At 40.1% G+C, this 22,254-nt stretch overlaps 1 protein-coding gene across 1 annotated transcript in view; it reads right to left on the bottom strand.

The window, feature by feature from the left end:
- Positions 1 to 932: 932 nt before the first annotated feature.
- LOC308654663 (transmembrane protease serine 11D-like) overlaps positions 933 to 22,254 on the bottom strand; it is a gene marked incomplete at both ends in the record, with an annotated part of 98,035 nt that continues 76,713 nt past the window's right edge. The window contains 3 exons of the mRNA XM_081304345.1: positions 933 to 1,094; positions 20,181 to 20,319; positions 21,418 to 21,681. Coding sequence (XP_081160471.1) covers positions 933 to 1,094; positions 20,181 to 20,319; positions 21,418 to 21,681 — 565 coding nt within the window. The remainder of the gene's footprint in view (positions 1,095 to 20,180; positions 20,320 to 21,417; positions 21,682 to 22,254) is intronic.

Genomic DNA, 22,254 nt, shown 5'->3' on the forward strand with positions numbered 1-22,254 from the left:
AAGTTATTTAAACTTTCTCTTTGTAAACCAACTTTCCCCCCATTTTTCTATTTAACTTTCTTTTTCTTTCTTAAATTTGGCTATTGAACATCCTTTTGCTCTCAAATATAACTGTCAGTGGTGGGAAGTTGTAGTGGGAAATCCTTCCTGACAATCGAATCTCTAGTTCTTAAAGTTACTATTGCTAAGTTGTTAAAGAAGCATTATGGAGTTGTGAAGGTGCCTGAAATATTGTGTAGGTGCATTTCATCAGTTTCTCTATAGGAAATATAGTTTCCCTTTTAGGTAGAAGATATTTTAATAAAAGTCATTATCAAAACTATTTATAAATCTTTTGGTCATTACAGATTTGCTGTGGCAGCATGATCTTACAGCATAATTAAGATTACTATAGGCCTTCACATTTAAAATTGTAGTGCTCATACATCCTATAAAATATTGATAACCATAAATTTTAGATAAATACTATTTTCTTGGCTCACAATGTTCTTTCTATCTTGAATAATATTCTGCCACTTCTTTCTTTGCATTTTTTTTACATATTTCTCACTTGTCAGTTTCAATGAGACTTCCTCAGAGGACACCTTCTGACCCTTCAGACTTTTCCACGTTCCTTTAGTATACAATCTTAGTTACCTGTTTTTCTCACTCCTAGCACTTATAACAACTATAATAAAACTGTTAACTCTAATCATTCAGTGTTTCTTTTGTACACAGTCATAGTACTATGCAACATCCATATAGTTTTCTGGGAAAAATATAAAATTCATAGTAATAAAGAAAGATTAAATAGTGTTTGTTAAATCATATTTATGCAACAGGATATTAAAATAGGACACTTGTAGTTTCTTTTTCAGATGAAAAGTAAAGTTTTGGAATTTTAGACAGGCACACCTGCATTTAGACTTTGCAACAGAGATGCATTTATTGCACTAGACTCCAGTTTGTTCTTTAATCCAGTCACGGTAGGCTGTCACTTGAGTGTAAACTCCTGGTTTGTCTGGCAGACCACATTGATATCCCCAGCTCACTATCCCCACAAGGAACCAAAGCCGCCGTGAGTCTTCTTGTACCAGTGGGCCACCAGAATCCCCCTGTAGGAAACAAAATGATTAATTACTTAAGTAAGAAAAACCCTAAAACTTGAGTTTATTTCTATGCAGTAGAGGAAGTAATATCTCTTATATAAATAAAGTCTATTTACTTTTGAAATGTTCCAAGTCATACAAAAAATTACTGAAATCCTTTAAGTATATAAATTATCCCTTTAACAAGTCTGAAAAGAACATGATAAGCACATTTTCCAGACCTCCCTCAGGTAGTGCTTGGTTGTTTCCTACTCATGTCAGGCTAACATCCTCCAGTAATACTACTCTGACTTGCTCCTTTCCTCCTGACTCTCCCCACTTTCAGCTTTGAGCATAATTAGTTTCTCACTGTGTATATATCTTGTCACTGTTTCTGCGTTATTTTAGAAAAGCTCATTTGTGTGCCTGTTTGAATTTATTCCCACTGGTCAGCTCCCTTATAGTAGTTGTACCTCTCTGTAACACTCATTGCATTTATGATACTTAGCAGTGTCTATTTTCCCAGCTCTAATGTGTTTTCCACAAATTAGAGAGCAAACCTATTCTGGACACTGAGGCAACCTAAGGTTACAGCCCATAAAATTCTAAGGCAATATTTGTTAAATTAAAGAGTTTGTAGAAGTCTCATTTATTTAACTATCCATAGCACTCTGTATGATGTGATGCATAGTATATTATCATATTCTTTTGGTGAATAATTGAAAAGAAATTTGAATGGCAATAGATAAACACTCCTTAAGAGATATTTACTAGTCAATTATAATAACCAATCAACTAGCAAATATTTATGCAATAATCTGGTTTGGGAGAAAAATTTATCACATCTTACATATAGGATTAATTCTGTAGGCTCTGGAGCTAGGTAACCTGTGTTTGAATTGTCTACTTACCAGCTATGTGAACTTTAGTAATTATTTAACAACACTCTGTACCAATCAATTTTCTTATCAGTAAATAATTTTGCGTTTAAAACATAAAGCACTTCAAGTATAGCCTGACATGTAGTCAGTACTAATAAAAATCAGTCATTATTACCAAGTATGAATCTAGAAAAAATAGCTATTCACTTGACTTCTCTGAGTAGTTGGCTCTTCCATACCTGTTGAATTACTGGTCTGGATGGGTAGAAGGGTCAGTGTGTGAATCACCAACTTGTGTGGCAAATACTGCATGGTGCTGGTTAGTACCTCCCTCTTTTGGATGATGTATGCATTCTCTGGTTAACCAATTCCCAGTATTTCCTATTACTGCATTTTTGCAGCTATCTGTCCTTCCTTCCTACCATTCTTTCTATTAGTTCATATTACACAAAATAGAGGTTTTCATTTTTGCATATTCATATAAAATGATAAAGTTTTCTGTATATTGCCTTATCAAGAGTGGACAAGCACACTATTTGCGGATGACATGATCCTATACCTAGGAGACCCAAAAGGTTCTACCAAGAATCTTCTAGAGCTAGTAAATGAATTCAGCAAAGTGGCAGGATATAAAATCAACATGCATAAATCAAAGGCATTCCTGTATATCAGTGACAAATCCTCTGAAATGGTAATGAGAACAACCACCCCATTCACAATATCCTCAAAAAAAAAAAATACTTGGGAATCAACCTAACAAAAGAGGTGAAAAAACTATACAATGAAAACTACAGAACCCTAAAGAGAGAAATAGAAGAAGACCTTAGAAGATGGAAAGATATACCTTTTTCATGGATAGGCAGAACTAATATCATTAAAATGGTGATATTACCAAAAGTACTCTATAGGTTTAATGCAATGCCAATCAAAATCCCAATGGCATTCCTCACAGAAATAGAAAAAGCAATCATGAAATTCATCTGGAAAAATAAAAGACCCAGAATAGCAAAAGCAATTCTAAACAGGAAGAGTGAAACTGGCAGTATAGCGATACCAGATTTTAAACTATACTACAGAGCAATAGTAACAAAAACAGCATGGTACTGGTACCAAAACAGGAAGGTAGACCAATGGTACAGAATAGAGGACACAGAACAATCCACAAAATTACAACTACCTTATATTAGACAAAGGTGCCAAAAGCATACAATGGAGAAAGGATAGCATCTTCAACAAATGGTGTTGGGAGAACTGGAAATCCATATGCAACAAAATGAAGTTGAAGCCCTCTTTCTCACCTTGCACACAAGTTAACTCAAAATGGATCAAGGAGCTAGGAATCAAACCAGAAACTCTGCGTCTAATAGAAGAAAAAGTTGGCCCTAATCTCCATCTCGTGGGGTCGGGCTCCAAATTCCTTAATAGGAAACTATAGCACAAGAGTTAAAATCAAGAATTAAAAATTGGGACATATTCAAACTAAAAAGTTTTTTCTCAGCAAGAGAAACAATAAGAGAGGTAAATAGGGAGCCTACATCCTGGGAACAAATATTTACCCCTCACACTTCAGATAGAGCTCTAATCTCCAGAGTATACAAAGAACTCAAAAAATTAAACAAGAAAACAAATAATCCAATCAACAAATGGGCCAAGGATCTGAACAGACACTTCTCAGAGGAGGATATACAATCAATCAACAAATACATGAAAAAATGCTCACCATCTCTAGAAATCAGAGAAATGCAAATTAAAACCACTCTAAGATACCATCTCACTCCAGTAAGAATCACAGCCATTATGAAGTCAAACAATAACAAGTTCTGGCAAGGATGTGGGGAAAAGGGTACACTTGTACATTGCTGGTGGGACTGCAAATTGGTTCAGCCAATTTGGAAAGCAGTATGGAGATTCCTTGGAAAGCTGGGAATAGAACCATCATTTGACCCAGCTATTCCCCTTCTCAGACTATACCCAAAAGGCCTAAAAAGAGCATACAACAGGGACACAGCTACATCAATGTTCATAGAAGCACAATTCACAATAGCTAGACTGTGGAATCAACACAGATGCCCTTTAATAGATGAATGGATAAAAAAATGTGGCATTTATACACAATGGAATATTACTCAGCACTAAAAAATAACAAAATCATGGCATTTGCAGGGAAATGGATGGCATTAGAGCAGATTATGCTACGCGAAGCCAGCTAATCCCTAAAAAACAAATTCAGAATGTCTTCTTTGATATAAGGGGGGGCAACTCAAAACAGAGCAGGGAGGAAGAGCATGAGAAGAAGATTACCATTAAATAGGGATGAGAGGTGCGTGGGAATGGGAGAGAGAAAGGGAATTGCATGGAAGATGGTAGGAGACTCTCATGGTTATGCAAAATTACATATAAGATGGTGTGAGGGGGAAGATAAAAGAGAGAGAAACGTGTCACAGTAGATTAGGTAGAAAGAGGTGATGGGAGGGGAGGGGAGGGGACAGGGGATAAGAAGGGCAGCACAATACAATAGACACTAGTATGTCCCTATGTATAAACGTGGCTGTATAATCAATGTGATCCTGCAATCTGTACACGTGGAAAAATAAGATTATGTACCCCATTTGAATCAAATGTATGATATGTCAAGATCATTGTAATGTTTTGAGCAACTAATAATAACTCTTTTTTTAAGAGTGGACAAGCAAGATAGGAAGATGGCGGCGATGGGAGAGCAGCACCCCAGTGCGCCGCGTCACTGTGCGGGAGAAAGACGAGGTGAAACGGCTGAAGGCTACCTTGGTGGGAATTTCCAGTGAAATTGAGGTGCTCCAGAATCTAGAGGACAGATTTCCAGAGCGCGGGATTCGGCTGCAGGGGCTTGGTCGCGGGCGATTTCTCCACACGGAGGGTAGCAGTACCTGGTCGGCGGACCGCCCCGCGGATGGAGTCTGGGGCGCGCGCTAGTTAGTTAGCGGCGAGGTACCAGAGCGGGTTTACAGCGAAGCGGATTCTGGAGGCTCTTGCCAGCGGCGCACTGGCCGTGCTGAGTGCTGAGTTCCGGCTTTGAAACAGAGGAGAGAACCGGTCCAGTTCGATTCCCGACACCGGTCGGAACACGGAGGAGGACAGCAGCTGCCATCTTGGAGAGCTGATGCAATCATCCCTGTTTTCTGCTGATCTCAGCTTATAACTACGGAACAGGTGATTCCAGGCTGGTATTTGCCTGCGTCTCGCAGACAGAGCGCTCAGGCTCAGGACTGGAGAACCTGAGGAGAATACTCTTCGGGGCTCACCCCTGGCAAGGCGGGCGCCAGACTTTGAGCAGCCAGATTCTAGTTCCCCGGGTTGCTTTGGCCCAGGGCGGGGAATCCTTCGGGGACTCAGGGCTGAGGCCAGTTACAAGTGGATTGTGCGCTGAGGGATGGCGTGGCTCGGACTCCCGGAACAGTTTTGGCCCGGGGCTAGGGAGCCCGCGGGGACTGCGTCTTTGACCCTGCCCCTGGAGGAGCGTACACTGAGCTGGGAGAGGTTGGAACGGCCAGGCTCGGGCTTCCGGGGCTACTGGGGCCTGAGGCTGGGGTACTTCTGTGGAGCCTGCTCCTAGCAGAGTGTAGCAGGGATCGGAGAGGCTGGGTTCTGGCTCCCGTAGCTGCTTGAGCCCAGGGCTGGGGAACCTGCGCGGACCGCGAGCTGAGGCCAGCTACAAGTGAAACTTGCGACAAGGGGCAGCGGGACTCTGACTCCCGGAACAGTTTTGGCCCGGGGCTGGGGAGCCCGCGGGAACTGCGTCTTTGACTCTGCTCCCAGCGGAGCGTGCACCGAGCAGGGAGAGTCTGGTGCTGCCAGGCTTGGGCTCCCGGGGCTGCTTTGGCCTGGAGTTGGAGAACCCGCGGCGGTTGCTCTGTGGAGCCTGCTCCTAGCAGAACATGGCGGGGACCGGAGAGGCCGGCTCCTGGCTTCCGAAGCTGCTCTGACTCAGGGTTGGGGATCCTACAGGGACTGCTTCTTGGTCCGGGTCCTGCTGGGTGCTGCGGGGGCCTGGGGGGCAGAGTGGAGCTGCCACCTGCGCCCAGAGCAGGCTAAGGGACCCGCCGGTGTGGTATCACGACACCCCAACTGCAGCTGGGGCCGAGGAGAGTAGCCGCCCACGCCTGGAACAGGACCAGCGACCCGACGGCAGGGTAGCCAAGTCACCCCACTTGGAGTGGAGGCCGTGAAGAGCCGCCGTCTGATCCTGCAAGGTAAGCAGACCTGCGTCCCACTGGCAGGACAGGCTCGGCAGCCTGCCAGTGTGGTGGACAAGTAGCAGTCACGTCACACTGGTTGGAGTGGGGGTTGAACAGAGCCACCGCCAGTGTCCGGAAAAGGCCCAGCGACCCGTTGGAGAGGCAGTTAGGTACCCCCACTGGGAGTGGGGGCTGAGCAGAACTGCCGCCCAAGCCCGCAAGGTAGGCAGATCTGAGACCCACCGGCGGAACAGGCTTAGAGGCCGACCAGCGTGGTAGACACGTCACACCAATTGGAGTAGGGGTGGAGCAGAGCTGCCGCCCACATCCGGATCAGGACCAACGATCCGAGGACGTGGTAGGAACGTCACCACAATTGGAGTGGGGGCAGAGTAGAGCAGCCACCCGTGCCCGCAGGGTGGGCAGACCTACGACCAACCAGCGTGGTAGATAGATCACTCTAATTAGAGGAGGAGCACAGCCACTACCCGCCCTACAAGAGAGATACCCCAACTATACAAGAGCCATATAAATAAATAGGGGGAAAATTTCAAAAACACAACAGTTTCACCAAGCAGAAAGAAACGCAAGCATTATGAAAAGACAAGGAAAGAAAGGACCACAAGCAATGCAGGTCAACTCAACTTTAGAAGAGGTAATAGCTGCAACAGATGGAATGTCAGATAAAGAGTTCAGGGTATACATGCTTCAGATGATCTGGAGTCTCAAAGAAGACATGAGACAGCAAAATCAGACAATGAAAGATCACATTGACAAGGAACTACAGAAACAAATCCAGGAAGTAAAAGATCAATTTCACAGGGAGTTAGAAGTAATAAAAAACAAACAAATAGAAATCCTAGAAATGCAGGAAGCAATAAACCAACTTAAAACCTCAATTGACAATACTACCAGCAGAATAGATCACTTAGAAGATAGAACATCAGACAATGAAGACAAAGTATTTCAACTTGAAAAGAACATAGACAGCTCAGCAAGACTGCTAAGAAACCATGAACAGAACATTCAAGAATTATGGGATAACATTAAAAGACCAAACTTAAGAGTCATTGGGATACAGGAAGGCACAGAGCTCCAAACCAAAGGAATAAACAATCTATTCAATGAAATAATACGAGAAAACTTCCCAGACTTGAAGAATGAAACAGAATCCCATATCCTAGAAGCCTACAGGACGCTGAAAGTGCAAAATCATAAGAGATCCACACCTAGACACATTATAATGAAGATGCCCAACATACAGAATAAGGAGAGAATTTTAAAAGCTACAAGAGAAAGAAAGCAGATTACATTTAGGGGCAAACCAATCAGGATAACAGCTGATCTCTCAACACAGACTCTGAAAGCTAGAAGATCCTGGAATAACATTTTTCAAACACTGAAAGAAAATGGGTTCCAACCAAAAATCATGTATCCGGCGAAATTAAGCTTCAGGATGGAAGATGAAATTAAAACCTTTCACGATAAAGAAAAGTTAAAAGAATTCGCAGCTAGAAAACCATCTCTTCAAAAAATCCTTGGCAAAACATTACAGGAAGAGGAAACTGAAAATAACATTGAAAACCATCAGTGGGAGGTAGGACAGTAAAGGGGGGAAAGTAATCAAAGAGGAAAACTAATCAGGTTTAGTAACATAAATAAACAAATATGACTGGAGGAACAAACCATATCTCAATAATAACCCTAAATGTTAATGGCTTAAACTCACCAATTAAGAGACACAGGCTAGTCGAATGGATCACAAAACAAGATCCAACAATATGTTGCCTACAGGAGACACATTTGATAGGAAAAGATATACATAGACTGAAGGTGAAAGGCTGGGAAAAATCATTCCACTCATATGGACTGCGGAAACAAGCAGGAGTGTCCATACTCATATCAAACAAAAGAGATTTCAAGCCAAAGTTAATCAAAAAGGATAAAGAGGGACACTGCATACTGCTCAAGGGAACCATACACCAACAAGACATAACAATCATAAATATATATGCCCCAAACAATGGTGCAGCTACGTTCATCAAGCAAACTCTTCTCAAGTACAAGAGTCTAATAGACCACCATACAATAATCATGGGAGACTTCAACACACCTCTCTCACCACTGGACAGATCTTCCAAACAAAAGTTAAATAAGGAAACTATAGAACTCAACAACACAATTAACAACCTAGACTTAATTGACATATACAGAATATACCACCCAACATCAAGTAGTTACACTTTTTTCTCAGCAGCACATGGATCCTTCACAAAAATAGATCATATATTATGTCACAGGGCAACTCTTAGACAATATAAAGGAGTAGAAATAATACCATGCATCTTATCTGATCATAATGGAATGAAACTGAAAATCAACGATAAAAGAAGGAAGGAAAAATCATGCATCACTTGGAGAATGAACAATAGGTTACTGAATGATCAATGGGTTATAGAAGACATTAAGGAGGAAATTAAAAACTTCTTAGAGTTAAATGAAATCATAGATACAACATATCGGAATCTATGGGACACATTGAAAGCAGTTTTAAGAGGAAAATTCATTGCTTGGAGCGCATTCCTTAAAAAAAGAAAAAACCAACAAATAAACGATCTCATATATCATCTCAAAATCCTAGAAAAAGAAGAGCAAAACAATAGCAAAAGAAGTAGAAGGCAAGGAATAATTAAAATCAGAGCTGAAATTAATGAAATCGAAACAAAAGAAACAATTGAAAAAATTGACAAAACCAAAAGTTGGTTCTTTGAAAAAAATAAATAAAATCGACAGACCCTTAGCCATGCTAACGAAGAGAAGAAGAGAGAGAACCCAAATTACTAGCATACGGGATGAAAAAGGCAATATCACAACAGACACTTCAGAAATACAGAAGATAATCAGAAATTACTTTGAATCCTTATACTCCAATAAAATAGAAGATAGTGAAGGCATCGATAAATTTCTTAAGTCATATGATCTGCCCAGATTGAGTCAGGAAGATATAGACAGCCTAAACAGACCAATAACAATAGAGGAAATAGAAGAAACCATCAAAAGACTACCAACTAAGAAAAGCCCAGGACCGGACGGGTATACAGCAGAGTTTTACAAAACCTTTAAAGAGGAACTAACACCAATACTTTTCAAGCTATTTCAGGAAATAGAAAAAGAGGGAGAACTTCCAAAGACATTCTATGAGGCCAACCTCACCCTGATACCTAAACCAGACAGAGACACTTCAAAGAAAGAAAACTACAGACCAATATCTCTAATGAACCTAGATGCAAAAATCCTCAATAAAATTCTGGCGAATCGGATTCAAAATCATATCAAAAAAATTATACACCATGATCAAGTAGGATTCATCCCTGGGATGCAAGGCTGGTTCAATATACGGAAATCAATAAATGTTATTCACCACATCAATAGACTTAAAAATAAGAACCATATGATCATCTCGATAGATGCAGAAAAAGCATTCAACAAAGTACAGCATCCCTTTATGTTCAAAACTCTAGAAAAATTAGGGATAACAGGATCATACCTCAACATTGTTAAAGCAATCTATGATAAGCTACAGGCCAGCATCATTCTGAATGGAGAAAAATTGAAGGCATTCCCTCTAAGATCTGGTACAAGACAGGGATGCCCTCTCTCACCACTTCTGTTCAACATAGTCCTCGAAACACTGGCCAGAGCAATTAGACAGACGAAAGAAATTAAAGGCATAAAAATAGGAAAAGAACTTAAATTATCACTATTTGCAGACGATATGATTCTATACCTAACAGACCCAGAAGGGTCTACGAAGAAACTATTAGAGTTAATAAATGAATTCAGCAAAGTGGCAGGATATAAAATCAACACGCATAAATCAAATGCATTCCTGTATATCAGCGACAAATCCTCTGAAACGGAAATGAGGACAACTACTCCATTCACAATATCCCCCCAAAAAATAAAATACTTGGGAATCAACCTAACAAAAGAGGTGAAAGACCTATACAATGAAAACTACAGAACCCTAAAGAGAGATATAGAAGAAGACATTAGAAGATGGAAAAATATACCCTGTTCATGGATAGGCAGAACTAACATCATCAAAATGGCGATATTACCAAAAGTTCTCTATAAGTTCAATGCTATCCCAATCAAAATCCCAATAGCATTTCTTGTTGAAATAGATAAAACAATCAGGAAATTCATATGGAATAATAAAAGACCCAGAATAGCAAAAACAATGCTAAGGAGGAAGTGTGAATCAGGCGGTATAGCGATACCAGACTTCAAACTATACTACAGAGCAATAGTAACAAAAACAGCATGGTACTGGTACCAAAACAGGCGAGTGGACCAATGGTACAGAATAGAAGACACAGTAACCAATCCACAAAACTACAACTATCTTATATTTGATAAAGGGGCTAAAAGCATGCAATGGAGGAAGGATAGCATCTTCAACAAATGGTGCTGGGAAAACTGGAAATCCATTTGCATCAAAATGAAACTGAATCCCTTTCTCTCGCCATGCACAAAAGTTAACTCAAAATGGATCAAGGAGCTCGATATTAAATCAGAGACGCGGCGTCTGATAGAAGAAAAAGTCGGCTATGATCTACATACTGTGGTGTCGGGCTCCAAATTCCTCAATAGGACACCCATAGCACAAGAGTTAACAACTAGAATCAACAAATGGGACTTACTCAAACTCAAAAGTTTTCTCTCAACAAAAGAAACAATAAGAGAGATAAACAGGGAGCCTACATCCTGGGAACAAATCTTTACTCCACACACTTCAGATAGAGCCCTAATATCCAGAGTATACAAAGAACTAAAAAAATTAGATAATAAGATAACAAATAACCCAATCAACAAATGGGCCAAGGACCTGAACAGACACTTCTCAGAGGAGGACATACAATCAATTAACAAGTACATGAAAAAATGCTCAACATCGCTAGCAGTCAGAGAAATGCAAATCAAAACCACCCTAAGATACCATCTCACTCCAGTAAGATTGGCAGCCATTATGAAGTCCAACAACAACAAGTGCTGGCGAGGATGTGGGGAAATGGGTACACTTGTTCATTGTTGGTGGGACTGCAAATTGGTGCAGCCAATTTGGAAAGCAGTATGGAGATTTCTTGGAAAGCTGGGAATGGAACCACCATTTGACCCAGCTATTCCCCTTCTCGGTCTATTCCCTAAAGACCTAACAAGAGCATGCTACAGGGACACTGCTACATCGATGTTCATAGCAGCACAATTCACGATAGCAAGATTGTGGAACCAACCTAGAAGCCCTTCAATAGATGAATGGATTAAAAAATGTGGCATTTATACACAATGGAGTATTACTCTGCATTAAGAAATGACAAAATCATAGAATTTGGAGGGAAATGGATGGCATTAGAGCAGATTATGCTAAGCGAAGCTAGCCAATCCTTAAAAAACAAATGCCAAATGTCTTCTTTGATATAAGGGGAGTAACCAAGGTCAGGGTAGAGACGAAGAGCTTGAGAAGAAGATTAACATTAAACAGGGATGATAGGCGGGAGGGTAAGGGAGAGAGAAGGGAAATTGCATGGAATTGGAAGGTGAGCCTCAGGGTTATACACAATTACATATAAGAGGAAAGGAGGGGTAGGAGAAAAATTATATAAGTGGAAGAAACGATTTATAGTAGAGGGGGTGGAGAGAGAGAAGGGGAGGGGAGGGGAGGGGAGGGGGGATAGTGGAGAATGGGATAGACAGCAGAATACATCAGTCACTAGAAAGGCAATTTGTAAATCAATGGAAATGTAACTGATGTGACGCAGCAATCTGTATACGGGGTAAAAATGGGAGTTCATAACCCACTTGAATCAATCTGTGAAATATGGTATATTAAGAACTATGTAATGTTTTGAACAACCAACAATAAAATAAAAAAAAAAAAGAGTGGACAAGCAGGGGCTGGAGTTGTGGCTCAGCAGTAGAGCGCTCGCCTAGTACGTGTGAGGCCCTGGGTTCAATCCTCAGCACCACATAAAAATAAATAAATAAAATAAAGGTATTGGCAACTATAACTAAAAAAATAAATATATATATTTAAAAAATAGTGGACAAGCAAATGCCAAACTAAAAGGGACATGCAATTCTTCTTATAGGTAGCCAGCTTCACTGTTCACAGATATTTTAGCTTGTGTCCTTTCTTCTAGACTGAGTGCAGGGAAGCATTACTAGCACAGTGAATGGTGCATGGAAAGTAATACATTCAGTGTCTTTGAATTAAAGATTGCATGAATTAATTAAATAATGAAAGAAACAAAAAGGATCTCATAAACTCCTATGTAAAGTGCTATGACTTTTTGAGGCAGACTCTATGCATTATAGTATTTCAGCTGAAAATTATTGAGGCCTGGAGTATAACACATGGGGAAATTTTCATAACAATTATGACTTGAACTGGGCTCAAAGAAAGAGCAGAATTTATGTACACAGAATAAAAGTGGCAGCAACTGAAACAAGGCAGGGATGCCCTCTTTCACCACTTCTATTTAACATAGTCCTTGAAACACTGGCCAGAGTAATTAGACAGACCAAAGAAATTAAAGGGATACATATAGGAAAAGAAGAACTTAAAATAGCAAAACCTATTTGCTGATGATATGATTCTATACCTAGAAGACCTAAAAAGCTCCACCAGAAAACTTCTAGAACTTGTAAATGAATTCAGCAAAGTAGCAGGTTATAAAATCAACACCCATAAATCAAAGGCATTTCTGTATATGAGTGACAAATCCTCTGAGAGGGAAATGAATTAAACTATCCTGTGGTGAGCCGTTTCTGCGGACTGTGGTCGCCATTACAAGATGGCGCTGGCTCCGCTGTGGTCTGTAACAAACAACTCCTTATTTGGGAGAGTTGGCGCATGGTTTTTTAACACCCTATGAGAAAGCTCCACGTGGCAGCTTCGCATTGGGGCTTGAGATGCTTTATTAAGGCTGGGAGAGGCATCCGAGAGGAAGAAGAAGAAATATCAAGGACCTGAATAAACGGCTGAAAGAAGATTCCTGTTGTTGCGTCTTCCTTGCAGGCAAGGGGGTCGTGACAAGTGGTGCCGAAACCCGGGAACCAGAACTTTCAGACGTCAGGGGTGGTGCACCGGATAGTCCCAGGTAAGTGGGACCCGCGACCAAAGCGGGGATAGTCCCAGTAAGTGGGATCCTCGACCAAAGCGGGGTCAGCTCCTCTACAAAGAAAGAGAGAGCCTCATATTTTATTGCAGCTGCAATGTGTACTTTCACTTTTGTTTTCTGTGTTTCTTTTGTCGTCTGTGTCTTTTGTTTTCTGTGTTTCTTTTGTTGTTGTGTCATGGGTGCCGCATCTTCAAGTCCGCTTCTCCTGGCCCTAGATGGCCTGTTACGTTCCAAGGGCCTGGAAGTGAAGCATTGTACTTTACAGAGATTTTTACAGAAGATAGATATTGCTGCACCGTGGTTTGCATTTTCGGGCAGCCTTACCATACCTAGTTGGGATAAATTAGGCAAAGATCTTGACTTTGCTTCTGAGCAGGGCATATTAGAGGGCGGGGTGATACCCCTTTGGAGAATAGTCTGTAGTTGCCTCACAGAGGACAGATGTCATGACGCACTTACTAAAGGACAGGAAGTTCTAGAACAATTACATGAGGAGAAATCAGAGACGGCAGGAAGTGAGGTATCTCGGGAGGATGGAAGTGTGCGGAGCGTGAAACAGGGGAAGAGGCGATTGTATCCAGATCTCAGTGCGCTGCGCACACCTCCATGTGAAAGTGGGTCAGAGGAAGAGGAGAATGAGGAGGAGGAGCTTGGGAGGCTGTCTCGCCAGCTAGGGAGTTTAGCTGTAGGAGAAGGGAGCAAAGATAAGCAGGGGCTCAAGAAATGTGATCCTCCGGATCCACCGCCGTATGGTGGGGGTGTTTCGGGGAGAGCTTTCCATGCTCAAACATGGAAGGCTGTTCACGCTGAGATGGGTCTTGTTTATCCAGTTTTTCAGGGCGATAATAGGGGAAGATTCCATGAGCCTTTAGATTTTAAAATTGTGAAGACCCTGGCGGAGTCTGTGCGCACTTATGGGGTGGATGCCGCCTTCACACTAACTCAGGTGGAGAGTCTGTCTAGATACTGTATGACTCCCTCTGATTGGGCTAGCCTTGTTCGGGCTTGTGTTTCCCCAGGTAAATATTTGGACTGGAGAACATTTGTGTTAGAGGGCGCAATAGAACAGGCCGCCCAAAACCATGCGGCGGGACATCCTCATTGGGATAAGGACATGCTTTTGGGGCAAGGTAGATTTGCTAATCAACAGACAGGATTCCCTCTTGAGGTATATGATCAAATTAATAACATTTGCATTCGGGCATGGAAGTCACTTCCAAACAGAGGAGAGGTATCTGGTAATTTGACCAAGATTATACAAGGCCCTACAGAACCCTTTTCAGACTTTGTAGCAAGGATGGTGGATGCCGCTGGAAAGATTTTTGGGGATCCTGATAGAGCCATGCCCCTTGTTAAGCAATTGGTCTTTGAGCAATGCACCAAGGAATGTAAAGCAGCAATCGCTCCTTATAAGAACAAAGGCATAGAAGCATGGATGAAGGTGTGTAGAGAGATTGGAGGACCTTTAACTAATGCAGGTCTTGCAGCTGCTGTCCTTCGGATTGCAAAAGGGGTAGTGTTGCCGCAGGGAATGGCTAATAGTCCCACGATGTGTCAGATGTATGTGGGGAAGACACTCGCACCTCTCAGACAAAAGTATTCCTCCATCAAGATCATTCATTATATGGATGATGTATTATTGGCTGCTAAATTAGAGCAGACAATTCATGAGGCCTATAAAGACCTAGTGAAGTTGTTAGCTCAATATGGACTGCATATTGCACCTGAAAAGGTTCAAACAGGGGATTCTATTAAGTATTTGGGAGCAACAATTGGGTATGGCAAATTACGACCACAAAAAATCACCATACGAACTCAGGATCTCCAAACTCTAAATGATTATCAAAAACTGCTGGGAGATATTAATTGGATACGAGGATATTTACATATTTCTAATGTTATGCTACAGCCTTTGTATGCTACTCTTAGGGGTGATCCAGATCTTACTTCCCCTCGTAGCCTCACTAAAGAGGCTAGAGCGGCCCTTATGACAGTAGAAGAAGCTATACAACATGCTACTTTATGCAGGCTCCAGAGTGATAAACCTTTCCAATTATGTGTGCTTGCCACTATGCGGCAGCCTACTGTTGAGCGTGCTCATCGCACCTTAAAGGAAACTTTACAAAAACAAAAGGGGGGAATAGGAGCTGAACATACTCCTAAAGAACGCCTGTCCTTAGCTCTCTTTACCATTAATTTTTTGAATTTGGATATTCACGGTCGCTCTGCGGCCGATAGACATGTGTCCCCTCAGCCCTCTGTGATTGGCTATGTTAAGTGGAAAGATGTTCTTACGGGCCAATGGAACGGCCCCGACCCCGTGCTGACATGGGCACGAGGATCTGTATGTGTTTTTTCCCAGGATCGCACGGAACCATTGTGGGTCCCTGAACGCCTGACAAGAAGAGTCTTGACGCCAGCTACTCAGCAACAAGAAATACCACAGCAACCCCGTGATGAGGATCTTCATTCTGCTGAGTGCTCTGGCTCTGGTGCTGGTGCCGATGACATGGACGACACCAATGCAGTGGTGGGCAGCGGCACGGGCTTGGCCAATGCCGATGCCGGTTCATGATTTAATGATTCCAGGAATGCCTCCCGTATCATTGGCGAATATTTGGCCGGAAATTGGTCCAGATAAAGCTATGATCATACAAGCTCTTGCAGCTTTAGAAAATGGCATCTCATCTCAAGTCTGGCTTGCGCAGATTAAACAGTAAATCTTTGACATGGTCGTTGCACCCCAAGTTTTATGAACATTGCACTGGGATCGACATGTCTTTCTTTGTTATTCTCTTAGTGTTGGAAAGCCCTTGCACTCTGCCGGCTTTACTGCCATTGCACGCAGATGGGTTTCCACACTAGTGCTTTTCTATTGCCTTAAGACCCGTGCCTTTCTTTTAGGGTGTTGCCAACTTGTTTGTCGTCGTATTTCTATACAGCCACAGTTCAGCCTCAGCCATCCCCCTTCGTCCACCATCATCACGATACAGGATGCGAGGCAAGGCACTGCACTTGAGTGATCCTTGAAGTGGACCTCAAGGAGAGCATGTCCTATTGCATGCGGGTTAGACGCGTCCACGCCCCGTCCCACGAAAAAAGGCGTCGGCTGATATGGCCTCAGATCTGGGGAAGGGCCCTCCTTGGGGCTGAGCCATACTATGCAGCCACTTCTGCACAGTGGGATAGGACCTCTACTCTCGCCTGTATTGTTTTTGGAAAACAAAAGGGGGAACTGTGGTGAGCCGTTTCTGCGGACTGTGGTCGCCATTACAAGATGGCGCTGGCTCCGCTGTGGTCTGTAACAAACAACTCCTTATTTGGGAGAGTTGGCGCATGGTTTTTTAACACCCTATGAGAAAGCTCCACGTGGCAGCTTCGCATTGGGGCTTGAGATGCTTTATTAAGGCTGGGAGAGGCATCCGAGAGGAAGAAGAAGAAATATCAAGGACCTGAATAAACGGCTGAAAGAAGATTCCTGTTGTTGCGTCTTCCTTGCGGGCAAGGGGGTCGCGACACTATCCCATTTACAATAGCTTCAAGAAATAAAATAAAATACTTGGGAATCAACTTAACAAAAGAGGTGAAAGATCTAAACAATGAAAACTACAGAACCCTAAAGAAAGAAATCAAAGAAGACCTTAGAATATGGAAAGATCTACCTTGCTCTTGGATAGGCAGAATTAATATTATCAAAATGACCATACTTCCAAAAGAACTATACAGATTTAATGCAATTCCAAACAAAATCCCAATGGCATTCCTCATAGAAATAGAAAAAGTAATCATGAAATTCATCTGGAAAAATAAAAGACTTAGAATAGCTAAAGCAATCCTTAGCAGGAAGAGTGAATCAGATGACATCACTAAACCAGACCTTAAACTATACTTCAGAGGAATAGTAACAAAAAACATGATATTGGCACCAAAGAGAGTGGTAGAACAATGGTACAGAATAGAGGACACAGAGACTAACCCACAAAACTATAATTAGCATGTATTAGACAAAGGTGCCAAGAATATGCATTGGAGAAAAGATAGCCTCTTCAACCACTGGTGCTGGGAAAACTGGAAATCCATATACAACAAAATGAAATTAAACCCCTATCTCTCACCATGCACAAAACACAACTCAAAGTGGATCAAAGACCTAGGAATTCAACCAGAGATTCTCCTTCTAATAGAAGAAAAAGTAGGCCCTAATCTTCATCATGTGGGATTAGGCCCCAACTTCCTTAATAAGACTCCTGTGCAAGAATTAAAACCAAGAATCAATAAATGGGATGGACTCAAATTAAAATGTTTCTTCTCAGCAAAAGGAATAATCTGTGAGGTGAATAGAGAGACTACATCTTGGGAGCAAATTTTAACCCCTCACACATCAGATAGAGCACTAATCTCTAGGGTATATAAAGAACTCAAAAAGCTAAACACCAAAACCCCCCAAATAACCCAATGAATAAATGGGCCAAGGACATGAACAGACACTTCTCAGAAGAGGATATTTAATCAATGAACAAATATATGAAAAAATGTTCATCATCTCTAGCAATTAGAGAAATTCAAATCAAAACCACTCTAAGATACTATCTCACTCCAGTTAGAATGGCAGCCATTTTGAAGACAAACAACAATAAGTTTTGGTGGGAAGTTAGGGGAAAAGGCACACTCATACATTGCTGGTGGGACTGCAAATTGGTGCAGCCAATATGGAAAGTAGTATGGAGATTCCTTGGAAAACTTAGAATGGAACCACCATTTGACCCAGCTATCCCTCTCCTTTGTCTATACCCCAAAGACTTAAAATCAGCATACTACAGGGACACAGCCACATCAATGTTTATAGCAGCACAATTCACAATAGCTAAACTGTGGAACCAACCTAGGTGCCCTTCAGTAGATGAAAGAATAAAAAAAAATGTGGCATATATACACAAGGGAATTTTACTCAGCAATAAAAGAGAATAAAATCATGGCATTTGCAAGTAAATGGATGCAGTTGCAGAAGATAATGCTAAGTGAAGTTAGCCAATCCCCAAAAAACAAAAGGTGAATGTTTTCTCTGATATAAGGTGACTGATCATAGTGGGGTAGGGAGAGAGGGAGCATGGGAGGAATAGACGAACTCTAGATAGGGTAGAGGGGTGTGAGGGTTAGGGAGGGGGCAGGGGGTTAGCAATGATGGTGGAATGTCATAGACATCATTATCCAAAGTACATGCATAAGGATATGAATTGGTGTGAACATAATTTGTGTGTATACAGAGATATGAAAAATTGTGATCTATATGTGTAATAGAATTGTGATGCATTCTACTGTCATGTATTTAAAAAATAAAAGCAATTAAAAAAAGGTGGGGGGGCAGTAAGACTAAATGAAGCCTGAGTAATACTCTTTTCAATCTCACATATGTCCCTAAGTGAGTTTGAAACAATGCTCTGGGATTGTCAGTGGGGAGGTGTGTTATTTGGAAAGCTATCATGAAACTTGAGAAATTTTTGTTATAGGGCTAGCAGTAAAGAGAAAGAGGAAGTTGATCAAGAAATGTTCCCTACAACAGAGACATCTCCACTTAAAGGTAATAAAGGACTGTGTGGGTAATTAGTGACATCTTGAAAACTGAGAAATCTTGTCCATCTGTACACAACTTGTAGTTGATCAAAACGTTTCATTTTGAGAAAAGCACTTATGGATTGGGGTCTTTGCATAAACTTAAGTACTATTTCTTATTTACTTTTTTAAGACTGTGAATGCTAGAAAGTGATAAATATGAAACATTTTATGTAAAGGTTAAAACTTATCTTTGTCTATGTGGCTCATCCTGGAAAACAACAGCAGATTCTTCAATAAAATAGAATATTTTAAAGAATATTTATTTTCTGACACTAATTATTTCTGTGACTACATGGAATTGAATTTCACACAGAGGAATAAAATGTATTATAAGATATAATCACATAAATTAAGTTTAATTAATTTGATTAAAATTTTATTCTAATTATTTTAAGATGAGAATTTAACATTTATTGTTTGCTTTTACATATTTGGTTAAAAAATTACAGTCTATTTCCAAATAGTTAGTTCTTTTATACTTGTGCCACCACACAATTGTGAGAATTCTTGTGACTCAAATGATTAGAATTTTGTATAATTTTTTTAGCTTCAAGCATTATTCATATTTTAAATTTTAATTTGTTCTCTATGGACCTTTAAATTGACAATAATTATATTCACTTATGGGGTAGAAAATTATGCTATGACTTATGAATATAATGTGAAATAATTATATCAAGCTTTGGTATCATCTTAATTACCTCAAATACCTAACATTTTTATCTGGTGAGAACATCTGGAATTACCCTCTTAGCAAGTTTGAAGAGTATAATCCTCTGTTATTAACTGTATTCACCATACTGTGTAACAGTGTTGGCTTTTTTTGTTGTTGTTGTTTAGTACTGGAAATTTAACCCAGGAGCACTTTACTACTGAGCTACATACCCAGCTCTTTTTGTTTTTTTATTTTGAGACAGGGTTTCAGTAAGTTACTTAGGGCCTTGCTAAATTGCTGAGGCTTGCCTTGAACTTTCAGTCCTCCTGTCTCAGCCTCCCTGTGAACAACAGTGTTTTACTTAACTTTTCATAGTAGTTAAAAATTAAAAGTTAATATTTTATGATAAATAAATTTCATAAGATAATTTTATCCCTAAAATTAAATAAATTTTTAGACAGGGATGTATATTACAACTGTTACCTTTATGCCCATAGCAGAATGGCATGCTAGTGAATACTTATAAGCTTTTTGGATGATGGTTGATAAGATTGTCTTGAACTTACCTGGCATGCATCCACTCCACCTGCAGGTACTCCAGCACACAGCATTCCAGATAAGACAGCGCCATTGTAATTAGTTGATGCATTACATACATTGCTATTTATTATTGTGACTTGTCCTTGTCGTAGATCTGTGACTGTGCTGCCTATTTAGTAGAAAAGAAGAAATAAAATGACTCATTGGGTATATAAATTAATAACTCTTATTACTAATTAATAAATAAAGTATAAAAAATTAATAACTCTTATTACTAAGAGTCATTACTCTTCTCTTATTATTTAGAGAAAGAACAAATGCACTCGAAACATTATTCCCTGTTTAGCAAGAACGGCATCTAAGCTCATATATAGGAGTTTCTTTCCAGCAAAGGTTTTCATAGGGAAGGATAACCCCTTTAGCCAGATAAATTTTTCTTTTCTTTCTTTTTGCATTAGTTTTGTGATTGAGTGTCCCTTAGTCATTTAGAAAACAAATAAATTTACTATCTTAAAATTGATTGCACTTAAATTATCCACTGATGGACTTTGGAAAATTACATGAAAAGTGAGTAACCTCTAATCTAACATCAAAAGAGAAATCCGTGTGGTCTTAAGCCTAAAGAAGTAATCCACTATATACCAATGCTCCCTCAGAATAGCTTAGTTATATTTTTCCATTACTGGACAAATTTTACCTGTTGGTCCAAATTACTTTGTGCTAAAAGAACACATTGAAATATTTTCTGGGATGACTGACTTTTTATTATATCTTGGCGATACAATCTACAACTGGGTAAAAGCCTAGGGAAAAACTGTTGATGCATGTATGAGCAATATTCATGCATACATGGAATTTCTTACCATGTAGCATAATTCATATCATCCCTTTACCTTAAAGGGCAGTTGATACTTTAAGGGTTATTAAAGTCTTTAGACAATATCTATTCCAGTCCTTTTATTTTGTTATAGAAAAGCCATTGGAGTTCCACAGACTCTCTGGATTATTTAAGAACTAATGTTTCTTTATCACTTTCTTTTACATTTCCTTACCACTATGTTTGAGAATTCTGCATAATTCCTATGGGTATAGCTTTTCTATGCTTTACTGAGGAAACTAAGCTAGCCAGAGTTAAAATGACTAGAATACACAATGGTTCTGTTGGGAGAATCTGTACTCAACATTTCCCTAACTTTAAAAAGTTACATAATAGCAAATGACAAGAGATTTTGTTGTTCAATTGTATTATTTTTCCTGAAACACTTACCGCCATAAGTTATCGATCCCCATCCTGTTACATAGGCAGTAGAACCAGGTATAATGTTTTGGGTAGCCTCTGGGAGACAAACTCTATGTATATTTCTGGTAAAGGTGATAGCTCTTTCAAGTTGCACTGCTGCAATATCATTTTCATGAGTTGCGGTTTTATAGTTACTATGGAGTAAAATAGTTCTTACTCTTACTTTCAGTAGAGGAGATGTTGTAGAAATACCAAAGGTAGCAGTCCATTGTTGAGGATTAGAGTTGCTGAAAAATTGGGAAACCATGCTATTTGAATAAGGAAATTGTGAGTACTTCAAATATTTAGATTTTGAATTTGCCAACAGCTACCATCTAGGAACTATTTGATCAATGTCTCTTTGCTATATATTCTTGCATTGTAAGCTAGTGAATGCTTTTAACTGGCAGAACAAATGGATATTTGCCTAAAAAAGAAAGCCTTTAGAAAACATGTCTTGGAGTGATGAATACCTGTTGTTCTTCTATTCCAATTAGCATATTCTAATACTTTAATGATATCTAGCATAACACAAATCTCTTTGATCTTTCCCTTTTCTGTACCCTTTAATTCAAGCAACTAAGAAATCTGAAGTAATAGCTATTATAGCTTTAACTCATTCCTTTCAATCTTTATTTTCTTCTTTTATTTTACTTTGAGAAAGACACTCAGTTTAAATAGCAGTGATGATAAGGGACATCCTTGTTTTGTTAATAGATGAATGACCTTTCTGTACTAAGTTTGCTGATTGTTATAATTGTGTGGGTATATACATACATTTGTGTATATAGATATATGTGTGTATGTCTACAAATATATTG

The sequence above is a fragment of the Spermophilus citellus genome (assembly GCF_964194105.1).
Source record: "Spermophilus citellus genome assembly, chromosome: 8".
Classification (NCBI taxonomy): Eukaryota; Metazoa; Chordata; class Mammalia; order Rodentia; family Sciuridae; genus Spermophilus; species Spermophilus citellus.